At 42.0% G+C, this 17,428-nt stretch overlaps 2 protein-coding genes across 2 annotated transcripts in view; one reads left to right on the top strand and one right to left on the bottom strand.

The window, feature by feature from the left end:
• Positions 1-14,359, top strand: part of igsf5b (immunoglobulin superfamily, member 5b) — a 54,939-nt gene extending 40,580 nt beyond the window's left edge. The window contains exons 6-9 of the mRNA XM_035385659.1: positions 4,774-4,798; positions 9,853-9,938; positions 11,878-11,939; positions 13,914-14,359. Coding sequence (XP_035241550.1) covers positions 4,774-4,798; positions 9,853-9,938; positions 11,878-11,939; positions 13,914-13,985 — 245 coding nt within the window. The 3' untranslated portion in view covers positions 13,986-14,359. The remainder of the gene's footprint in view (positions 1-4,773; positions 4,799-9,852; positions 9,939-11,877; positions 11,940-13,913) is intronic.
• LOC118208947 (ADP-ribosylation factor-like protein 13B) lies at positions 1,092-5,413 on the bottom strand. The gene is made up of 8 exons (XM_035383960.1): positions 4,232-5,413; positions 3,702-3,772; positions 2,971-3,220; positions 2,522-2,627; positions 2,171-2,364; positions 1,924-2,041; positions 1,666-1,711; positions 1,092-1,456 (listed from the first exon to the last, which is right to left on the bottom strand). Exons 1-8 carry the CDS (start codon positions 4,276-4,278, stop codon positions 1,305-1,307), a joined length of 984 nt encoding a protein of 327 aa, XP_035239851.1. The 5' UTR covers positions 4,279-5,413; the 3' UTR covers positions 1,092-1,304.
• Positions 14,360-17,428: the final 3,069 nt, after the last annotated feature.

Genomic DNA, 17,428 nt, shown 5'->3' with positions numbered 1-17,428 from the left:
ATTCGTCCTCGAAGGCACCTGCGACTACATAATCATGGCATGCATTTTTGTTCTAATCTAATGAACATGTTGCTCATATCTGTAAAAATCCGATTGAAAATAGAGCACAGTCACTTCTATCAATGTCCGGGTGAATTGCAACCCTAAATGCTGTTAGCCAGGTTTCCCTGGTTTGTAGAACTCCTTCATTCTTGCCAGCTGTTACTGTCTACAGAATTCTACTATTGACCATCTCCGCAGTGGATTACAATTGTGACTTTTAAAAAAAAATCAAGATGCGTGTACCCTGGCAGATGACGTGATGCAGGCAGAGTCAAAGGACAACTTCCAAAAACGTGCAGTCATTGGCAATCAGTGCTGTGTTGTCTTTTTGAGCAAGTGCTGAAAATGTGTAAAATGCCTTGCATAAGTCTGGGACAGTTAGGATATGGCATTAAAATTGCAACCCACGCTTAAGAATGAATGTTCCACTGACGAAAAAAGAAATAATGCATTGAAAGGAACTTTATTAAATAAAAGAGCACATTCACAGACATTTACCATATTGTATAATTTAGCAATTTGTATTATTATTATTAGCAGTAGTTGTAGCAGTAGTAATCTTTATGTAATCTTTTTTTGCTTTGAGAATTTGACCATCCAATTTGAAGTGTTTATAAGTGTTTAAGAGTTTTTAATTTATGCTACTACTAACCCTACTAACACTACTACCACTACTGCTACTACTACTGCCACTGCTGCTACTACTACAGTAGTATTAGTTGTATTAGTAGCAGTAGGAGTAGTAGCAGCAGCTGTAGTAATAGTAGTAGCAGTAGTAGGAGTAGCAGTAGTAGCAGCAGTAGTAGCAGTAGCAGTAGTAGCAGTAGCTGAAGTAATAGTAGTAGCAGTAGTAGCAGCAGTAGTAGGAGTAGCAGTAGTAGCAGCAGTGGTAGTAGTAGCAGTAGTAGGAGTAGCAGCAGTAGTAGGAATAGCAGTGGTAGCAGCAGTAGTAGTAGTAGCAGTAGTAGGAGTAGCAGCAGTAGTAGGAGTAGCAGTGGTAGCAGCAGTAGTAGTAGTAGCAGTAGTAGGAGTAGCAGTAGTAGCAGCAGTGGCAGTAGTAGTAGCAGTAGTGGTAGTAGTGTTAGTAGGGTTAGTAGTAGCATAAATTAAAAACTCTTAAACACTTATAAACACTTCAAATTGGATGGTCAAATTCTCAAAGCAAAAAAAGATTACATAAACAGTATAGTTGTGTGGAAACATGGTAATGGCTGTTTTGCTTCTCTATGGCAGAGCTCTTGGGGGGTGGGGGAGGAGCCCTGTCACTGTGGCGTCACCACATTGTGCTTGAGCCAGCCAAACCAGCTCTTGAGGCAGCCGCGTGTTTTGGCGGGGCCATCTGGAGTCAGAGGTGCCACTCTATTATTTTTCCTCCAGAAGCTCAGCTTCCTCTTCCTCTTTGGGCTGTGGTCTGCTGGAGCCGGTAGGGGGTTACATATAGGATCATTACTGCTTTTCTGTAAAATGTGCGTTTCCTATAAACCAGTCCCTATATTTCCTCTCATTCTAAAAAAGTAAGCATCTGCATACTTCTACAGTTACAATTGGGCTAAAGAAAAATGTGTGTACCTTATTTGACAATTATGTGTAACATTGGAGAGGCTGAGGGGGAGGGACACTTACCTTGGTCACTGTCCTTCTTGCTCTCTGTCTTCTTCATTGTCTTCATCTACATTTTGAGCACAAACACGCACGTGAACACATTTGAACCACAGGTGTTCCAGTCATGACTCTTTCCAGTCTTGATTGTGAATTGTACAGTCTTCTGGTCAGATCCATGGTATATCTTTCCCTGTTTCATTGTATATTCAACTGAGTTGTGTTCAGCCTTCTCATCCCTGATCTCTTAGTATAAGTTATTATAGCCAGCTGTGTTCTCACCTCTGGGATGAAGTCTCCAAATGGCTGGACAGGGTTTCCCATGGTGCCCTTCTCCCCCTGATCCAGCTCTGCAGTCTTAGCCTCTTCCCGCTCAGCCTCCTCCTGCTGTCTCCTTTCCCTGTCATTTCAAATATTAAATCATTTTGAATCACACAACACAAGTAATTTCATAGTGGGTCCATGGATCGGCCCATCTATGCACACGTATATGTCTACGTAGCCTTGTCGGAGGGGGTACAGCTCTTACCTCTCCTCTCGAACCTTGCGCACCCTCTCTGCCCGCTCTCTCCTGAACTTCTCCTCCTGCACCCTCTGCTTGGCCGTGTCCTTCTGCACGCGCCCATTGATGTTGTCATAGGCTGTGCCCACAGACTCCAGAAGCCACTCCAGTCCATGCTCAATGGCCTTCTTGCCAACGGTCATCACAGCAGAATACGGCACCTGAAATGTTGATTTTGCCTCGTGAAGCTTTGATGCAGTCTCCTCCAGCCACATGATGCACACATTGTGCCCAATACTACAGCGCTGTCAAACACTGCATCAGAACAGCACTGCAAGGTTGTCATCTCCTTTCCATCAGACTCCTAACAATACTCACTACTTTACAGCGGCATTTGTTCTGCTTCACAAGTGTCTCCAGGGACAGGTGATCTACAATATCTGCCTCCCGCAGGGCTTCTTCTCTGTCCTGTTTGTTTGCCAGGCTAACACAAAAGGGACATTTTGTATATTTTCAAAATGTCGCCCATAAACATAATCCATTAGAATAAATTATCCATAGCAATATTCTCATCCTAAATTGAGATGATCTTTTCATGATTAAATATGATTTAATTGATTTTTGGGCTATGACTGAACAGCCCTGGAATTTGTGTCTTCATGTTCTTCATTCTCTGGTTGACTCACTAATTGGCTCAGAGGCGCTTGCAATAATTATATTTTACACTTATTTCACACTATTTAACTTGTTTGCGCTCTCTGTACAGTACCACCCTTTCCCTCTTTAGGACAGGTGGTGTCATATTCGGCGCAGCTAATTGTACTCACAGGAGAAGCGGCTTCCCCTTGATGAGGGGGTGGCTCAGAACCTTGGCCAGCGTGTCCTCGGTTTCCTTCATGCGCTGGCCGTCGCTGGAGTCCACCACAAACATCAAGCCGTGACACTCGGCGAAGTAGTGCTTCCACATGTCACGCATGTGCTCCCCCCCGCCCAGGTCAAAGATGGACACGTCATACTGCCCCTGTTTCAGGCTCACGGGGCAAAATCCCACGGTAGGCCATACGTCTTCTGGGTTTTCTAAAGGAAGATCAAAATAGAACAACAAATCAATCCTATCTTAATGTTTCAAGCGGGGGGAAAAATCCATTCATTGTGAAGGTTTTTCTGTGTATCACAATAATTCTGCTCTGGTACAAAAAATAATTTAATTAAGTCATTTAAATTTCCAATCCAGCATAATATTTTCACTAAAACTTACATATTTTGAACAACACTTTAAATAAAGAACAGCATAGGCTACATCTATGTACTTGAATCCACTAGGACTGTGGCAATATTACAGTCTAGTTTAGAGTACAAATGAGGTTTAGAATATTACATGCCTTGAATATTTCAAAATACTTTGAGTCTGCTGAGAATCAAAGCAGTATTCAGTGTTTCACAGCATAAGCATTATATTAAAACTTGTGGTTGGGTCCCTAAACTAATAGATGTTTTATATTTTAAGCATGTTAATATAAACAAGCAAGTAATGTGGCATACTTAAATAAAACCTTACCTCCTTGAATGCTTCTGATTGTTGAAGTTTTCCCCGCATTATCAAGCCCCAAAATGGCCAAAGTGACTTTCCTAGAAGTTGAAAAGATAACAAGTTATAGTGCTATTTATGAATTGCAACTTATGTGGTGAGGTACCCAACAAAGTTTCTTTCATAGAAATACTCATTCTGGTGGTTAGTTTGGCCAAGTTCAATATGTTATCTTTATTTATTATGTATTGATTTCTTCATCAGGGACAATGCACAGCTTGTCCCATAGCTATAATAATAAATCATACATACAGGAGTATCCAATCTTGTCACACAATTAGCCACCTTGTTGATATGCTATATTGCACACATTAGCTATCTTTCAGTTATTCCCCTTACTTTGGCCCTCCTTTATTTGATTGTTTTTACATGTCATCTGAGTAGATTCCTGTGAAATGATAGCTGGACTGGTAGTTATGACTTAACCATCTTGTTTCTGAAGCCTGCTTCTGGGACAATAATGATCTAATTGCAAAATAGTAAAAAAAAATTAATCTCACCTTTCAGGCCTTCTACGTTTCCTTAAAAATTTCCAACAGTTCTCCATCAGGATGAAAAAAAAAATCAATTACACAATTGAAATGACACAATTAAAAGCAGAAAATAGAATAGCTCAATACAGATGATCTCCAGCACAAACACTGGTGGATAATGGGACATCCCACACTTAAATAGTTTTTGATTTGATTTTGATGTTATGATGTCACAGTATCATAATTCTATTGCCCTGGTAACATAAGAAACAGAATGCCACTGTCATAAAAGATTCTATCAACAGCACACATATTCAGGGTTTCTTCTAGGCAAACGTTCTGGACATAGGACATTCACTATACTCTTGTGCTTAGCTGTGGTTTGAGCAATCTCTGCTACTGTAGAGAAGAATCACATAGCCCGGCATTTCTGCAGAAAACTTTACCGTTTTGCCATTTTGGAATTTTGCTTGTGTATACCATGAGCTTAATCTCATTTTTAATAGTGTGCAAGAATGTTAATGAAGCTATTTGTTCCTAATTTAATTGTTTTTTTTGTTCCCTTTCAGAGTCCAGACGCACTGAAGACACGAGGTAAGAGCAGCAGAAGACACCTTTAGTGCCTTAACGCCATCGTGCTGCTTTTGAAGGCTGAATGGTTAACACTGCTCTCTGGTATAGATTGGAGTGGGATGCGGCAGGTTACTGCTGTCAAAGATGGCGGTCTGTGAATAAATCTCGATGCTGCCGCTGCCAGCTGTGTCCAGATAGGTCTTGGGGGGGCTGAGCGCACTTTCCTGCAGAGGTAGGGCTCACGTGGTGAGAGTGTCTCACCTGTCCCCCTCCTGCAGCCTGCCTGTGATCAGCAGGAAGTCCTCTGCCCTGCGGCTGCAGCCTGCCTGTGGTACACAGGAAGTCCTCTGTCCCCCTGCTGCAGCCTGCCTGTGACACACAGGAAGTCCTCTGACCTGCAGCTGCAGCCTGCCGAGTCAATTTCCAAATACAAATACGAGACAGGGTCACGTGCTATTGCCGAAATTCGCCGCCCAGGGTACGGGACGGTTCAGTCATGTCGGGGTCCGCGTTCATAGCTCAGTAGTGACCCCTGCTGAGGCCACTCTGTGTGAGCTTAGCGAGAGTCTGTGGTGTGAAAAGAAGCAGCTGGCACCGCGTGTTTCGTTGGAGAGCCATGGTTCTCTACACTCTCTCGAATCATCAGTGGGGTTCGCAGCATGAACGCAACTGTGGAATGAATTCCCTTGTTAAAAGCACATTATATTATATTAATTATTTTATAGGAGGGATAGATGTATACAGGCACACGTTTACAATGTACTACTTTTTAGAATCAGTGCCTTTTTCAGAGGTACTATTATGAATATAGCGTCCCAGCCTGAATTCGAACCTGCAGCAGTCTGTTGCCTTTAACCACCTGCCTGCGCTGTCGGGTGAAATTAATCACAGTCAGTTAGCCGCGGCGTGCCGCGAACCAGCGCAGTAGCTCGAACAAATTGAAGTTACGTTTGGCCTGACCTTTTTTGCCCCGTTTTCTTCTGTTTGTGCTTTTTTGGCGAGAAATATGGCGAGCGCTTGTGCTGATGCAGTGAATGTTTCAGAGGCATTTTTAGTTTGTCCCTTCTTCGACCTCTTTTCTTTTGATAATCTGTCAAAGCAGGCTCAAACAGCATCAGCCAGAAAAGCAGCCCGTGGCAATAACTAACAGAACTTACCTCAGCAAACCTTTTTTTAAAAAAGAAATCAGCCTCAGACTTTAAAAACACATTTGGGACCACAAAGTGGAGAATCTACTCTGACAGAGCAACAGCGTGCATTTACTTATCTGAACAATGAGACCGGATGCTTCACGGGTGTTTTTAAACTAAGTCCATTATGTACAAGCAGAGGGCCTGTGCTGCTGGAATGCTGGACCCTGTTCCTGGTGAGCTAGTGCATATGCAGATTCATGTTTACACTTATTACCCTGGTTCAATCAGCCAATTGGCCGATTACGCAATGGCAGGAGGACAACAACAGTATTCAGTGTTATTAACAAGGCCCTCCAGGAATGGGGTTCTCCAGCTCTGAGGCAGAGGGAGAATTCGAGATCCTCGTTAATGGGTGGAGAAGTCATGTGCTTCAGCTCAACTAATTGCAATATTTCTGGCATTCATAAATATTTCACAGTATTTCTCATGCCAGTCAGTGCCTGGCAGGATGTCAGGTGCACCTGCGCTATTGGAGTTCTGTAAAAAGGAAAGAGGTACATCTCTGGAAGGCAGGTGTAGTTAAGGGACCTCAGGTATAATGTTCCGAGCTTTCAGACACAATTTCTATCCTCTGTGGTCTATCAGGCACCAGGATGCTGTGATAAAATGGTGTAATCAATAATTTGTCTAACATAATGCATTTGGCCAAAGAGTGAGACTTAGCCAAGGGATGTGATCTGTGAACTTGGGGGAAAACAAACAAATGGAAGCAGCTCACCTGTCTCTCGAAAACGTGCAATGGCCCAAGTGCTGTGGAAAACATCCACAATTAATTGATTAACCCGAAATGTTCATCATTTTCTCTGTCTCTTTATATTCTCCTTATTTCACCCTTTTGCTGGAAGCGGTTTATTAAGAGCTGGCTGATTTGATTTATAACCGCAATTAATTGATTAATAACATTTGTTCTTGCCTTGAGTGAAGACATCACTTAAGCTTTAATAAAAAAAACAAACCAGGAAGCGGCTACAGTGTGAGGCAGGAAAATATCGTAGCACACAATTTAATTTTTGACAAAAACAAAATCCATGGCCAACACAGGCCTCCTGGCAGATTAACAATGCCCGCTGTGTAACATCCATTCCTCAATACCCATTCTGTGAAGCCTGTGTTTAAGTTTAATTATATCAGTTCAGGATATGGACTTTTATTTTATGTTACATATCTATGGCTTTGTCTCTCTTCTTATGGCTTGTTACGGATACGTTCTGCATGTACAGTAAAGTTCAGCACCCTCCGTGGGAGGCAGATCCGTAGAAGGTCAGAAAAAAATTTAAATAACCAGGGCAGCCAATATTGTACCTCACTCTGGATAACAGCGTCTGAAAATAGCAAATGTAATGTTGTCAGTGATGGATGAAAGTTTGGCTTCAGGAACCCTGAAATGAGAGGGAGTGTTTCACTGATTTGAACAAATCACATGGTTTTTCTCTAAACGGGCAAGAGTTTTAATTTCTTCACATATGAGGTAGTGACTGAAAGCACATGGAGGTTCTGCTGATTATAATGTTTCCTGAAGCAGCACTCTCCCATCCTTCTTTAAATAGGGTCTGTTTACAATCCAACCTGCCTGGATAATTTAGCGACTAACTAGCACTCTGTGTGAAATCAAAAACTCAGGTCACAGTTACCAGGGGCCTCATTTATAAAATGGTCATATGGTCAAACTGTATCTTAAATAGTGGCTTATGCAGAAAACCATGAGTAGCATTTATAGAATCCCGCTTTGACGTGTATATTTATGTAAAGTTTATAGTAGGTTTAAGTGAATTACCTGCTGGTTGTTTGGAGGCACTGCACGTGTGAGGGCTAAGTGTAAATCCCTGAAGTGCGCTGTGTTTGTGCATCTAATTTATAACCTCAGAGCACCACAATGTAGAACAATGTTTGGTCAGTCATCTTTTGCTGGACAAGATACAAAATTATGTAATGCTCTACTAACTGAAATGAAAACACAAACAGAGCCCAAAGTTTTTAATGACACAAAAAACACAGGCGTATATGGAATCTGACCTGCAATTACTGACACTGTATACTTTCTACACCTCTAGCACGTATAGGTTGTAAATATAACTTAATTGTTGTATTTTCTTCTTCGTGTTTATCACTGAATGTAATTTTAATCTTATTATTTGCAATGAAATAATGTTGATATTAAAACTCAAAAGCCTAATCAGGAACAAGAGTTGCAAATTAGCTTTGGCTAGAAACCCACGTACAATGCTTCTGTTTCATGTTTTAAACTTTAACACTGTCAATACGTATTGTCCCTGAGAAATAAGCAAATAAATAAAAAAACAAATAAATAATAAATTTAGGCAGGAAGAGTGCAGGAAGCATTGAAATACAACCTTATTTAGAGGAAAATGGCTGTTATTGGCTTCTTTAACAAAATGGTGTAAATATAAAGCACCTTAACTGTCAAACTGAAATTAATTTGTGATTAAAATATCACAGGTGTGTAAAACACAGATACGCCACTTCAAACCAACACAAGTACCTTGTTTGGTCATGTTTGTTCATGTTTGGTTCATACTTCTTCATGTTTTGGTTCTTGGTTAGTGTGATTAACTTGCGCCAGTTATTTTTTATAAATCAAGCGTAAGTACAACTTGGGAAATGATCTTAAGATTACGCTTAAGTTCAAATCGAAGAGCATTACATTACATTACATTTATTTAGCAGACGCTTTTATCCAAAGCGATGTACAAAAGTGCATATCATGGACAATTACAAAACACAGGTTCAATAAGGTGCAATACTCATTTTGTACAGCTATTTATAGCCAAGAACACAGTTCAGTTCATGCAGAACATTTTATAAACAAGGCCCCTGTTGTCACCATACCAGAACGTCATATCCAGTCCTCGTATAGTGGACTTCAGCTTACCTTTTTGGTGATTGAAAGGAAGATTCCAGTGTACCTGGGTCTGGACCGGCATTTCTTCACAGCTTACACCTATGGGTAGCTGCAGCTGTCTGTAAAACAAATACGCTGTTGTTTAAACAGTAGTTAAAAGGTATATATTGACACTGATATTTGCAAGTATCTTTTTACACAATTGTTAATGTGTGGAATAGCTTGCCAGGAAAAGCAGTTGAAGAAGACACTCTTGGGGGTTTCAGGACCAAGAAAAAAGGAAAAATTGTAATCCTAGATAGGCTGAATGTTTTATTCTTGTCATCAAGCATTCTTGTATTGTATTACGCCTGTTTCAACATTCTTAAAAGTCACTGCCAGGGCAATTATAATGCCATAAATTTATCTTTATGGAATCACTTTAAATGTCTACGCTTATTAATGGTGGTATAATAAAACAACCACGCTTAATCAAATCACTTCAAGTGCCCATGGATATTATTGTATAATAATAATAACAATAATAAAAATGCCGCCATTTCAATTTGCCTCGCTCGTAATGCATTGGTTGCATTTCTCCACCTGGGTCTTTTGTTGCCTCAGCTCTTCTTCTTATTTAATCAAGCGTAATAAAAGCTGTTCTACTCAATATTTCCTTTATAGGTTGCAAGCTATCGGAAAAAAAGTTGAACAAAACCTTTTAACTAGCATCTTTCCTGTTAGCGCAAGCACCTTTACCAACCGCACATTAATTTCAAGATGGCTGATAGCTGACACACGTCCAGTAATGTCAGACCCAGAGCAGTGTCCAGTTACTTCAGTCACGCGTGATAAAATGAAAGCTCAGCCAGAGGAAGCCGTTTCTTCCACAGGGCGCCCCCTGTGCCAGGGTTGGGTAACAGCATCGTCAGATCTGGCTGATGGGTGGCTGTACCTTGCGGTCTAGCCCGCGTCAGTGTACCACTCTGTAGGTTCTCTGTGGACTAGCAGACCCAGACCAGGCTGTTTTTGGTTTTTGTCAGGGGTAACGGACGGCGTGGTGAGGTGGCCACGGACCGGGCGGGGCAGGGACAGAACAACCTGGGATATTCCTGGAATGAGAACACAGGTGAGAGGTCTCCCCCTGACACCCCCCAAAAAAATCCATCACCCTGGATAAATACAGCATCAGTTTATCTACAGAGGCAAATTAGGAGTACGCCATTGAAAGCCGTTTTAATTACGAAAAGCATATCATCAATCAAACCATGAATCAATCTAGTTCCATACAGAGACATGTTTATTGCCATTTAAACCACTCTTTAATACATTCTGCACAAACACAGAATTGGTATTTGTTAGGTAACTCATCTATATTAAATCTGACAAGCTACCATTTCAGAATGGATTGCCATGATTGACATTCTTTTTCTTGATAACATTGTATCTCAATCACTGTATCTCAATCAACTGGTACTATCATGTAGCATCTTGTATAGAATGTTTCAAGGATGAAATGATTTACCGTCAAGAATGATTACTTTGCTATTCAGCATGGATTTTAACGAGGGCTACAGTATCCACTTTAATGGGAATTTTATTGAACAGCAGAATTGTTGTGTTCTGCATTATTAAATATAGCACCCTTAATAAGGAAAGTCTTGGTGCACACCCTATATAAATGATGGGAGTTATAGCAGATAGAACATGAAAGGGGCTCCCATGAAACTTAGAATCGATTACTGTTAGCTAACTTGCTATATTACACTAGACAAGCTACCAGACCTGGGTCGAATATGTATTTGTTTTGGATCAAATACTTTTCTGTGCTCTGTTGATCTTGCCTGGTGTAATTGAGCCTGCCAATATGACCAGAAGGTGGGGTTTGCACTTTTTGTGAGTATTTCATTGGTTCCAATACACCAGACAAGATCAGTAAAGCGTAGAAAAGTATTTGAATCCAAAACAAATATGTATTTGACCCAGGTCTGCAAGCTACCATTTCACAAAATGGATGAAGTGTCATAGTAAACATTAGCATTGTTCAGTAAAAGGTACATTAATCAGTCAAGTGGATAAATCGTTTGGCATTTGCTTACTAGTTGGCTCAAGGAGACTTGCAGTGAAAGAATTACACACGTTAAATGGCACGCACCATTGGCATTGTTTGGAGAAGGACAACCCTCACCTGTCATTGTTACATATGTATATTGATATTAGAAAAACTGTAAAAGAAAATGTTAATTATGGAATTTATATATTTTATTGTATATTAGATATTTCAAATTGCTTTGGACACCATGCTTATATTTTATTGGATTCAAAAAAATTTTTTCACATAATTGCCAAACTTTTTGACGTGTAATTATGTGACGTACACAGCTTACATTTTAGATATAATCCATAATCTGGACATTTACTGAAGTGGTTCCCTTGCTCAAGGGGACAAATGCCACTGCCCCACTGGGGCATCAAACCCGTGACCTTTGGGTTTAATGTGTGAAATGCCTTCACTGAAAGTTTGACTGGCGCTTGATCGCTGGCTGAGAACACTTCACCATATAGACAGTTTTATTCAGTTGATTTAAGAGGTCCTGCACAGGACAGCAGTATTTAGGCTATTATAAAACTTCTCTCTCACACTCACACACATCACCTGGTGTTGGTGGGGGAGATCCAGGCAAATTCTGGAAATAGGAAATTGCTGGTCTGTAATGGGTTTGCTCCAGCATGCTTGTCGAACCTTGGCACGGCACAATATTTTTTTCTGCGACATCTGTATGTAAACAAAATTCCAGTTATATAAATAAAATTTAAGAAATAGTGGTATATCTCTGTACAAATTCTGCGAAAGCAGTGCAAGTCCTAATGAATGCTTTATTATGACATAATTACATGCCCAATAAAAGCAGGTGTTTCATATTTAATAAACGGCCTTGTTGAAGAAACATGATGCTGAGTGTAAAGTGTCTGAGGACTGCTAATGCGGTGGTAAACCGATCGCGCGGCGCTGGCTTGAGAAAAATGGCCCGCGGGTGTTGGGAATGTGCCCATCTCTGTTTTGGCAGGCGTCGCCCCGAGTGAACTCCGCAGCGACCGAGGCCCGCCGATCTCCGTCGGCGCTCACCAGGTAACCGAAGAGGGCGACTTACTTCACCTGAATTATTCAGGGCTTTCTCTGGGGCCTCGCGGACAGCGCGAAGGGACGGGGAACAGACTCGGAGGGGACCTCTTCGGCTCCGCAAGCTACAGGCTGCCTGTGTGCGAGGTCTGGCCTCTTTATAAATGCCCGAGTACAGTGCAGTCTTACTCCAGCGTTACTCTTTATAAATGCCTGAGGACAGTGCAGTCTTACTCCAGGTTTACTCTTTATAAATGCCTGAGGACAGTGCAGTCTTACTCCAGCGTTACTCTTTATAAATGCCTGAGGACAGTGCAGTCTTACTCCAGCGTTACTCTTTATAAATGCCTGAGGACAGTGCAGTCTTACTCCAGGTTTACTCTTTATAAATGCCTGAGGACAGTGCAGTCTTACTCCAGGTTTACTCTTTATAAATGCCTGAGGACAGTGCAGTCTTACTCCAGCGTTACACTTTATAAATGCCTGAGGACAGTGCAGTCTTACTCCAGGTTTACTCTTTATAAATGCCTGAGGACAGTGCAGTCTTACTCCAGGGTTACTCTTTATAAATGCTGTAGGACAGTGCAGTCTTACTCCAGGTTTACTCTTTATAAATGCCTGAGGACAGTGCAGTCTTACTCCAGCGTTACTCTTTATAAATGCTGTAGGACAGTGCAGTCTTACTCCAGGGTTACTCTTGATAAATGCCAATAAATATCCAATTGGTTCTATGCAAAATCCTTTTTAAAAATTAAAATATACAGTCTCAGCTGTGAGACAATTTTGTTGATGAGCAGCACATTGATTCAAAGACCATCACTTGACATGGTAGGTTATACTTATTTATGCTTATTTTTTTAAAAGTTTTAAATCCAGAGCAAGTTGATTACATCACTAGCCCGCCACCCATCTGGAGCTAAAGACAATAAAACTGGCAGAAAAACCTGGAGGGTGTTAAAACGTGGCTAATGTAGCACTGACCTTGCTAAGAATCAGGGCTACACCATGAACAGCTACAACGGGTTAACGACCAGGACAAACAAATGGAGTAGCGGCGTGATTTCTGTTGTTAGGACTGAGCTTTCCTGCGTACTTTAGCACCATTAATGACGTCAGACTGAATCCTACAGAGGGGCTAGCAGGAAGAGCCGTTTCTGGGCTGTCCGGTTCCTAGGTGGAAGCAGAGCCTGGTAATGAGACTTCCTGTGCTCATTAGAAATTAGTGTTGGGTGTGTTGGGAGTGGGCTCTGGGTAGAGGGAGCTTAACGCATGATTGATTCCCAGGTGGGGTACTGCCATTGAATCCTTGAGCGAGGTACTTAACTTGAATTACTTCAGTAAAATATACCTCTGTTTAATGAAATGGATTGTATATTAAAAGAATATATATTCTGAATAAGAGCGATAAAGCGCGTAAGTGTAAATCTAAGGAAACGATGCTTAGACGAATGACAGGTGAACACAGCTGAAGATGTTCTTGAGACATTGTCTCCACTACTTCAGACATGAACGCATGAATACCTGCAGTTCTGCCACTATGTCAGACATGAACGCATGAATACCTGCAGTTCTGCCACTATGTCAGACATGAACACATGAATACCTGCAGTTCTGCCACTATGTCAGACATGAACGCATGAATACCTGCAGTTCTGCCACTATGTCAGACATGAACGCATGAATACCTGCAGTTCTGCCACTATTTCAGACATGAATGCATGAATACCCGTAGTTTTGCCACTATGTCTGACATGAACGAATGAACACCTGCAGTTCTGCCACTTGTGGGTAGATCGTGGGAGGAAGCAGCTGTTGGACCTGTACAACATTACTGCACCGTTGTTATTCTCCTATCAGAAATCTGTGGGTTGCATGTGAACCCATGGCCCTGACGCAGACCCCTGTCCACCTTCCCCCCTCGCTACAGGCCGCCACAGAGCCAAAAGCCTCACTGTCTCCATTTTGTTTCCTCTGTTTCCGCAGGCACCTGACAGCAGTGGGCAGGGTGTATACCCCGGCGATTTCAAGACAATCCGGCACGCCACGACCGTCTGACCCAGCCAAACGCCAAGTCCTGACAACAAACGTGTACGACAGTAAACTGCTGAAGAGGTCTCTTACCGGACGCCCACACTCGGCTGAGTTTAACCCAATTAGAAGACGATTTTCACCCCGAATCTGCTGTTTCCCCACTTTCCCTTTGACAGCAAAATTTGTAATGACTGAGGGAGGCTTTATCTTAAGCACACCAGAGCCCTTAACGCTCTATAAATGAGATTCTCGTTGACTTAAAAAAAAAACGTTCAGTCCAATTTTCACAATTTTTTTTAATCAGCAGAATTAGGAAGACAATCACTTGAACAGTACATTAGCTCTGTTCATCTATCCGCCTCCATAATGCATTCATAATAAAAGGTCTTGTTATTCCACCATTACATTTATATGACTCAAGCATTTTTATGGCGAATACAGCAATAGCTACAGTGTTTAATCACAAAAAATAAAAGCTATGATTATGTTAGTATATTGAAAAAACATTTGTTTTGGTTGACGGCTCCCTTGGGTTCCAAACAGATTATAAAGCCAGAATACACCAAATGCATTTCAGGCAGCAAGTCCTTCATCAGAACCGTATGCTTATGAAGCTTTAGGTTTGCTATAAATTCCATCAGGTTATGTACTAAACTAAAACTTTTACCAATTTATTAATGACAGAATATGCCATTACATCTTATAATACAAAATATATCTCCTCATAAGCAGGAATTTTATTTCATTTCATAAAAATGTTGTTTGTAGTCTTTGATCAATAGGTGAGTCTTGGTTTGAAAATAAGCCTTTAAATTCCCACAGTCTGAGTAGCACAGTCACTAAATTGTTCTCCTTCTCAGCTGCATTGCCTTTGGAAATGTGTGTGCCTGGAGGCCATAACGTTCCCTGGTTTACTGCAGAAAGGCATAGTCCCTCTGATTAAATGAGCTAATAGCTCCGAACTCAATACTGTCTTCATTACTCAGGTTCATGTTTTTACCCTAAAAATAAGGACTGTTTGCATGTTCTTTGTGTGTCTGTGGAGACAGAAAGCGACCGGCCCAAGCATGGATTGGTCTCAGCTGCACCGGCTGGTGGAGAGAGCACACGCACCTGGGTTGCGTCAACCAATCAGCCCGGGTGCTTAAAGGTGTGTTCCTCTCCGCAGTTCGGGGGCCGAGACAGGAAGCACACACCGAGAGGGCGAGTCTTTATTTAATTTTGTCTGTCCGAGCACAAAACAAAATAAACCACTGCTGAAAAGCTGGAGGAGCTGGTCAGCTGACAAAAACTGGCCAACCATGAGCGGCGAGCTGAAAAGCTGTTCTGCTTTTTTTGTCTTTGTTATTTTAGTTTGTTTTCACTCAGAACAACAGGGGGAGGGCTGAAGGTGTTTATTTATTTTGTGTTGGTGTGGTTGCGCTCTCTCTCTCTCTCTCTCTCTCTCTCTCTCCACGCGTCAACCGTCGGCACACTCCCGGAATAGCCGCGTCTCCCTCCCAAGGGGTGTCACACCGGCGTGCGACACGCACACCTGTTAGCAGGCCTGTCTTCTCTCAGGTGTCCCGGCAGGTAACCACAGGCTCCAGAGCAGGAACGGCTTCACCGCCGCGAGTCCCCCCCCCCCCCCACCGTTCAGTGCCACTGCGCTGGTGCGCGACCCAGCCGTGGCTGCAGTCCTCCTGTTCACAGCTGAGAGAACACGCAGTCTCACCGGCCGGTCCCTGGTTGTCCAAAGTGACCCATTTGGGAGGCATCCGATCTGATGCAGTTCTGATACTGATATATTCAATACCAAAGCCGCTTTGTGATCTAATTTCTGTAAAACAGGCTGTGTAGTATCTAATCTACATTACATTCATTCGTTTGGTAGATGTTTTTTTATTTTATTTCCCAACGCGATTACAAGGCCATTATGCCAATCTGCATCAAGTAGAAATAACTCGGGTGACTACAGGCAAGAGTGCAGGCTGAGTCAACAGGCTTATCCGCTACATAAGCGGGTGAAACGAGATATTAAGTGCACAAATGCTTGATAGGATGTCCCGACGGAGTATAAATTAAGCAAATAAATAAATAAATGTAGCATAAAAAGCGCTATTGATTTAGATTTATCAAATTCGTTTCCAAGTCCATGATGAAAAAAACAGTCCAAAATAAAGACTTTGCATGATTATCATGTCCGTCCTTCCGTTTTAATGAGGGGTTTTAGAAAACGTGCTCAGACCTTTTTCGCGGAGCACTTAGGGGCTTGTGTGGGAAACATTATTCGGGAGCCCTCTTGATTACGGCACTCGTCGTAAACAAAATAATTGCCCTGATTGCTTGAATGTTGTTGCAGATGTCAACTGGAATGGGATAATTGTTCAGCTAATGATAATTGATACGCAGTATGTAATTGCTTAATTGTTGCCTGGTGATGGCTTTTCATCATTGCATCATGCAGCTGGGTAGGAAATACGTTCCTCTTCCTTCATGCAGACAGGAGGGGGTTTTGTTTCATTACAGGTCCTGTGATGTAACATTTAATACGACGGTCGGTTTGACATCTGTAACTGCTTTTATTTTTTTTTACTTTGCTCAGCAGGGAAAGCCCTTTATTGCCTTACCATAAATACAACGAACAAGTTAATAAAACAATACAATAAATAATGAAAAAGGGCCTTTCTTGCCTACTGTGGAATATCCTTGGGAACAACCGCGAGTAATTGGAAACCATGTGTTACCCGGGACACCTTGAATTTCAGCTGTCTCGCATCACGCCCTGCACATTCTAGCAAGGTTAGCTCTGTCAGAATGAGCCTCGGCCAAAATGAATGAAATGGAAATAATTAATATTCCACAGCAAGACAAGAACCAGATTACCTTACGGAAATTGGCAGAAGCCAGTGATTGTACATGGCAGTAACCAATAATATCCAGATGGTGGGGTTGGCGGGGTGAGTGGCGGGGAAGGGGGGGGGCTCGGGTGTAGCCTGAATGCCACACTAATATGAGATAGTGCCCTCATTTTCCAAGATACTGCATACTAAGGATAATACAGTTGTTCAGGAAAACAGTTTTATTGTAAAGTGCATCAGTTGTCAAACTTAATATGGCATGGTGCACTGTGTACACGCATACTGTGAGATGCTTAAAACATCAACAAAACACTAAAGGCTTAAAACCTTACAGCAAACCACTGAGAGTACACTTTACCGGCAAAAAAAAGCAGACTTGAGTGGCAGAGTTCGGAAGCTCCTGCACTACAGCCTCACTATATTGCCTACATTTCAGACACTGAGAATATCTGAAACTTAACATGTAAAAACAGAGGTGGTAATCAGGAGCTTCCGGCTTAAGCTCGCACTCCTGGAGCAGGGAATCGAACCCCCGGCAGAGCCATTGCAGACCTGTGCTCAGAGACCAGCAAGACGATGCATAATTGAGTACAGTGCCGCTCAAGGTCGGATGGGGTTGACTGGCAG

The sequence above is a fragment of the Anguilla anguilla genome, chromosome 12 (genome assembly GCF_013347855.1).
Source record: "Anguilla anguilla isolate fAngAng1 chromosome 12, fAngAng1.pri, whole genome shotgun sequence".
In the NCBI taxonomy this organism is placed as follows: domain Eukaryota; kingdom Metazoa; phylum Chordata; class Actinopteri; order Anguilliformes; family Anguillidae; genus Anguilla; species Anguilla anguilla.
Note: the sequence above shows the minus strand (reverse complement) of the source record. Positions and strands in the feature narration are given on the sequence as shown.

Bases quoted from the DNA above. Each gene is read 5' to 3' on its own strand.
- LOC118208947 (XM_035383960.1), bottom strand. From the start codon at position 4,278: ATGGAGAACTGTTGGAAATTTTTAAGGAAACGTAGAAGGCCTGAAAG. The intron at 2,628-2,970 runs GTGAGTACAATT...CTTTTGTGTTAG, and splicing joins AAGGGGAAGCCGCTTCTCCT to CCTGGCAAACAAACAGGACA. The intron at 2,365-2,521 runs GTGAGTATTGTT...TCAACATTTCAG, and splicing joins ACAAATGCCGCTGTAAAGTA to GTGCCGTATTCTGCTGTGAT.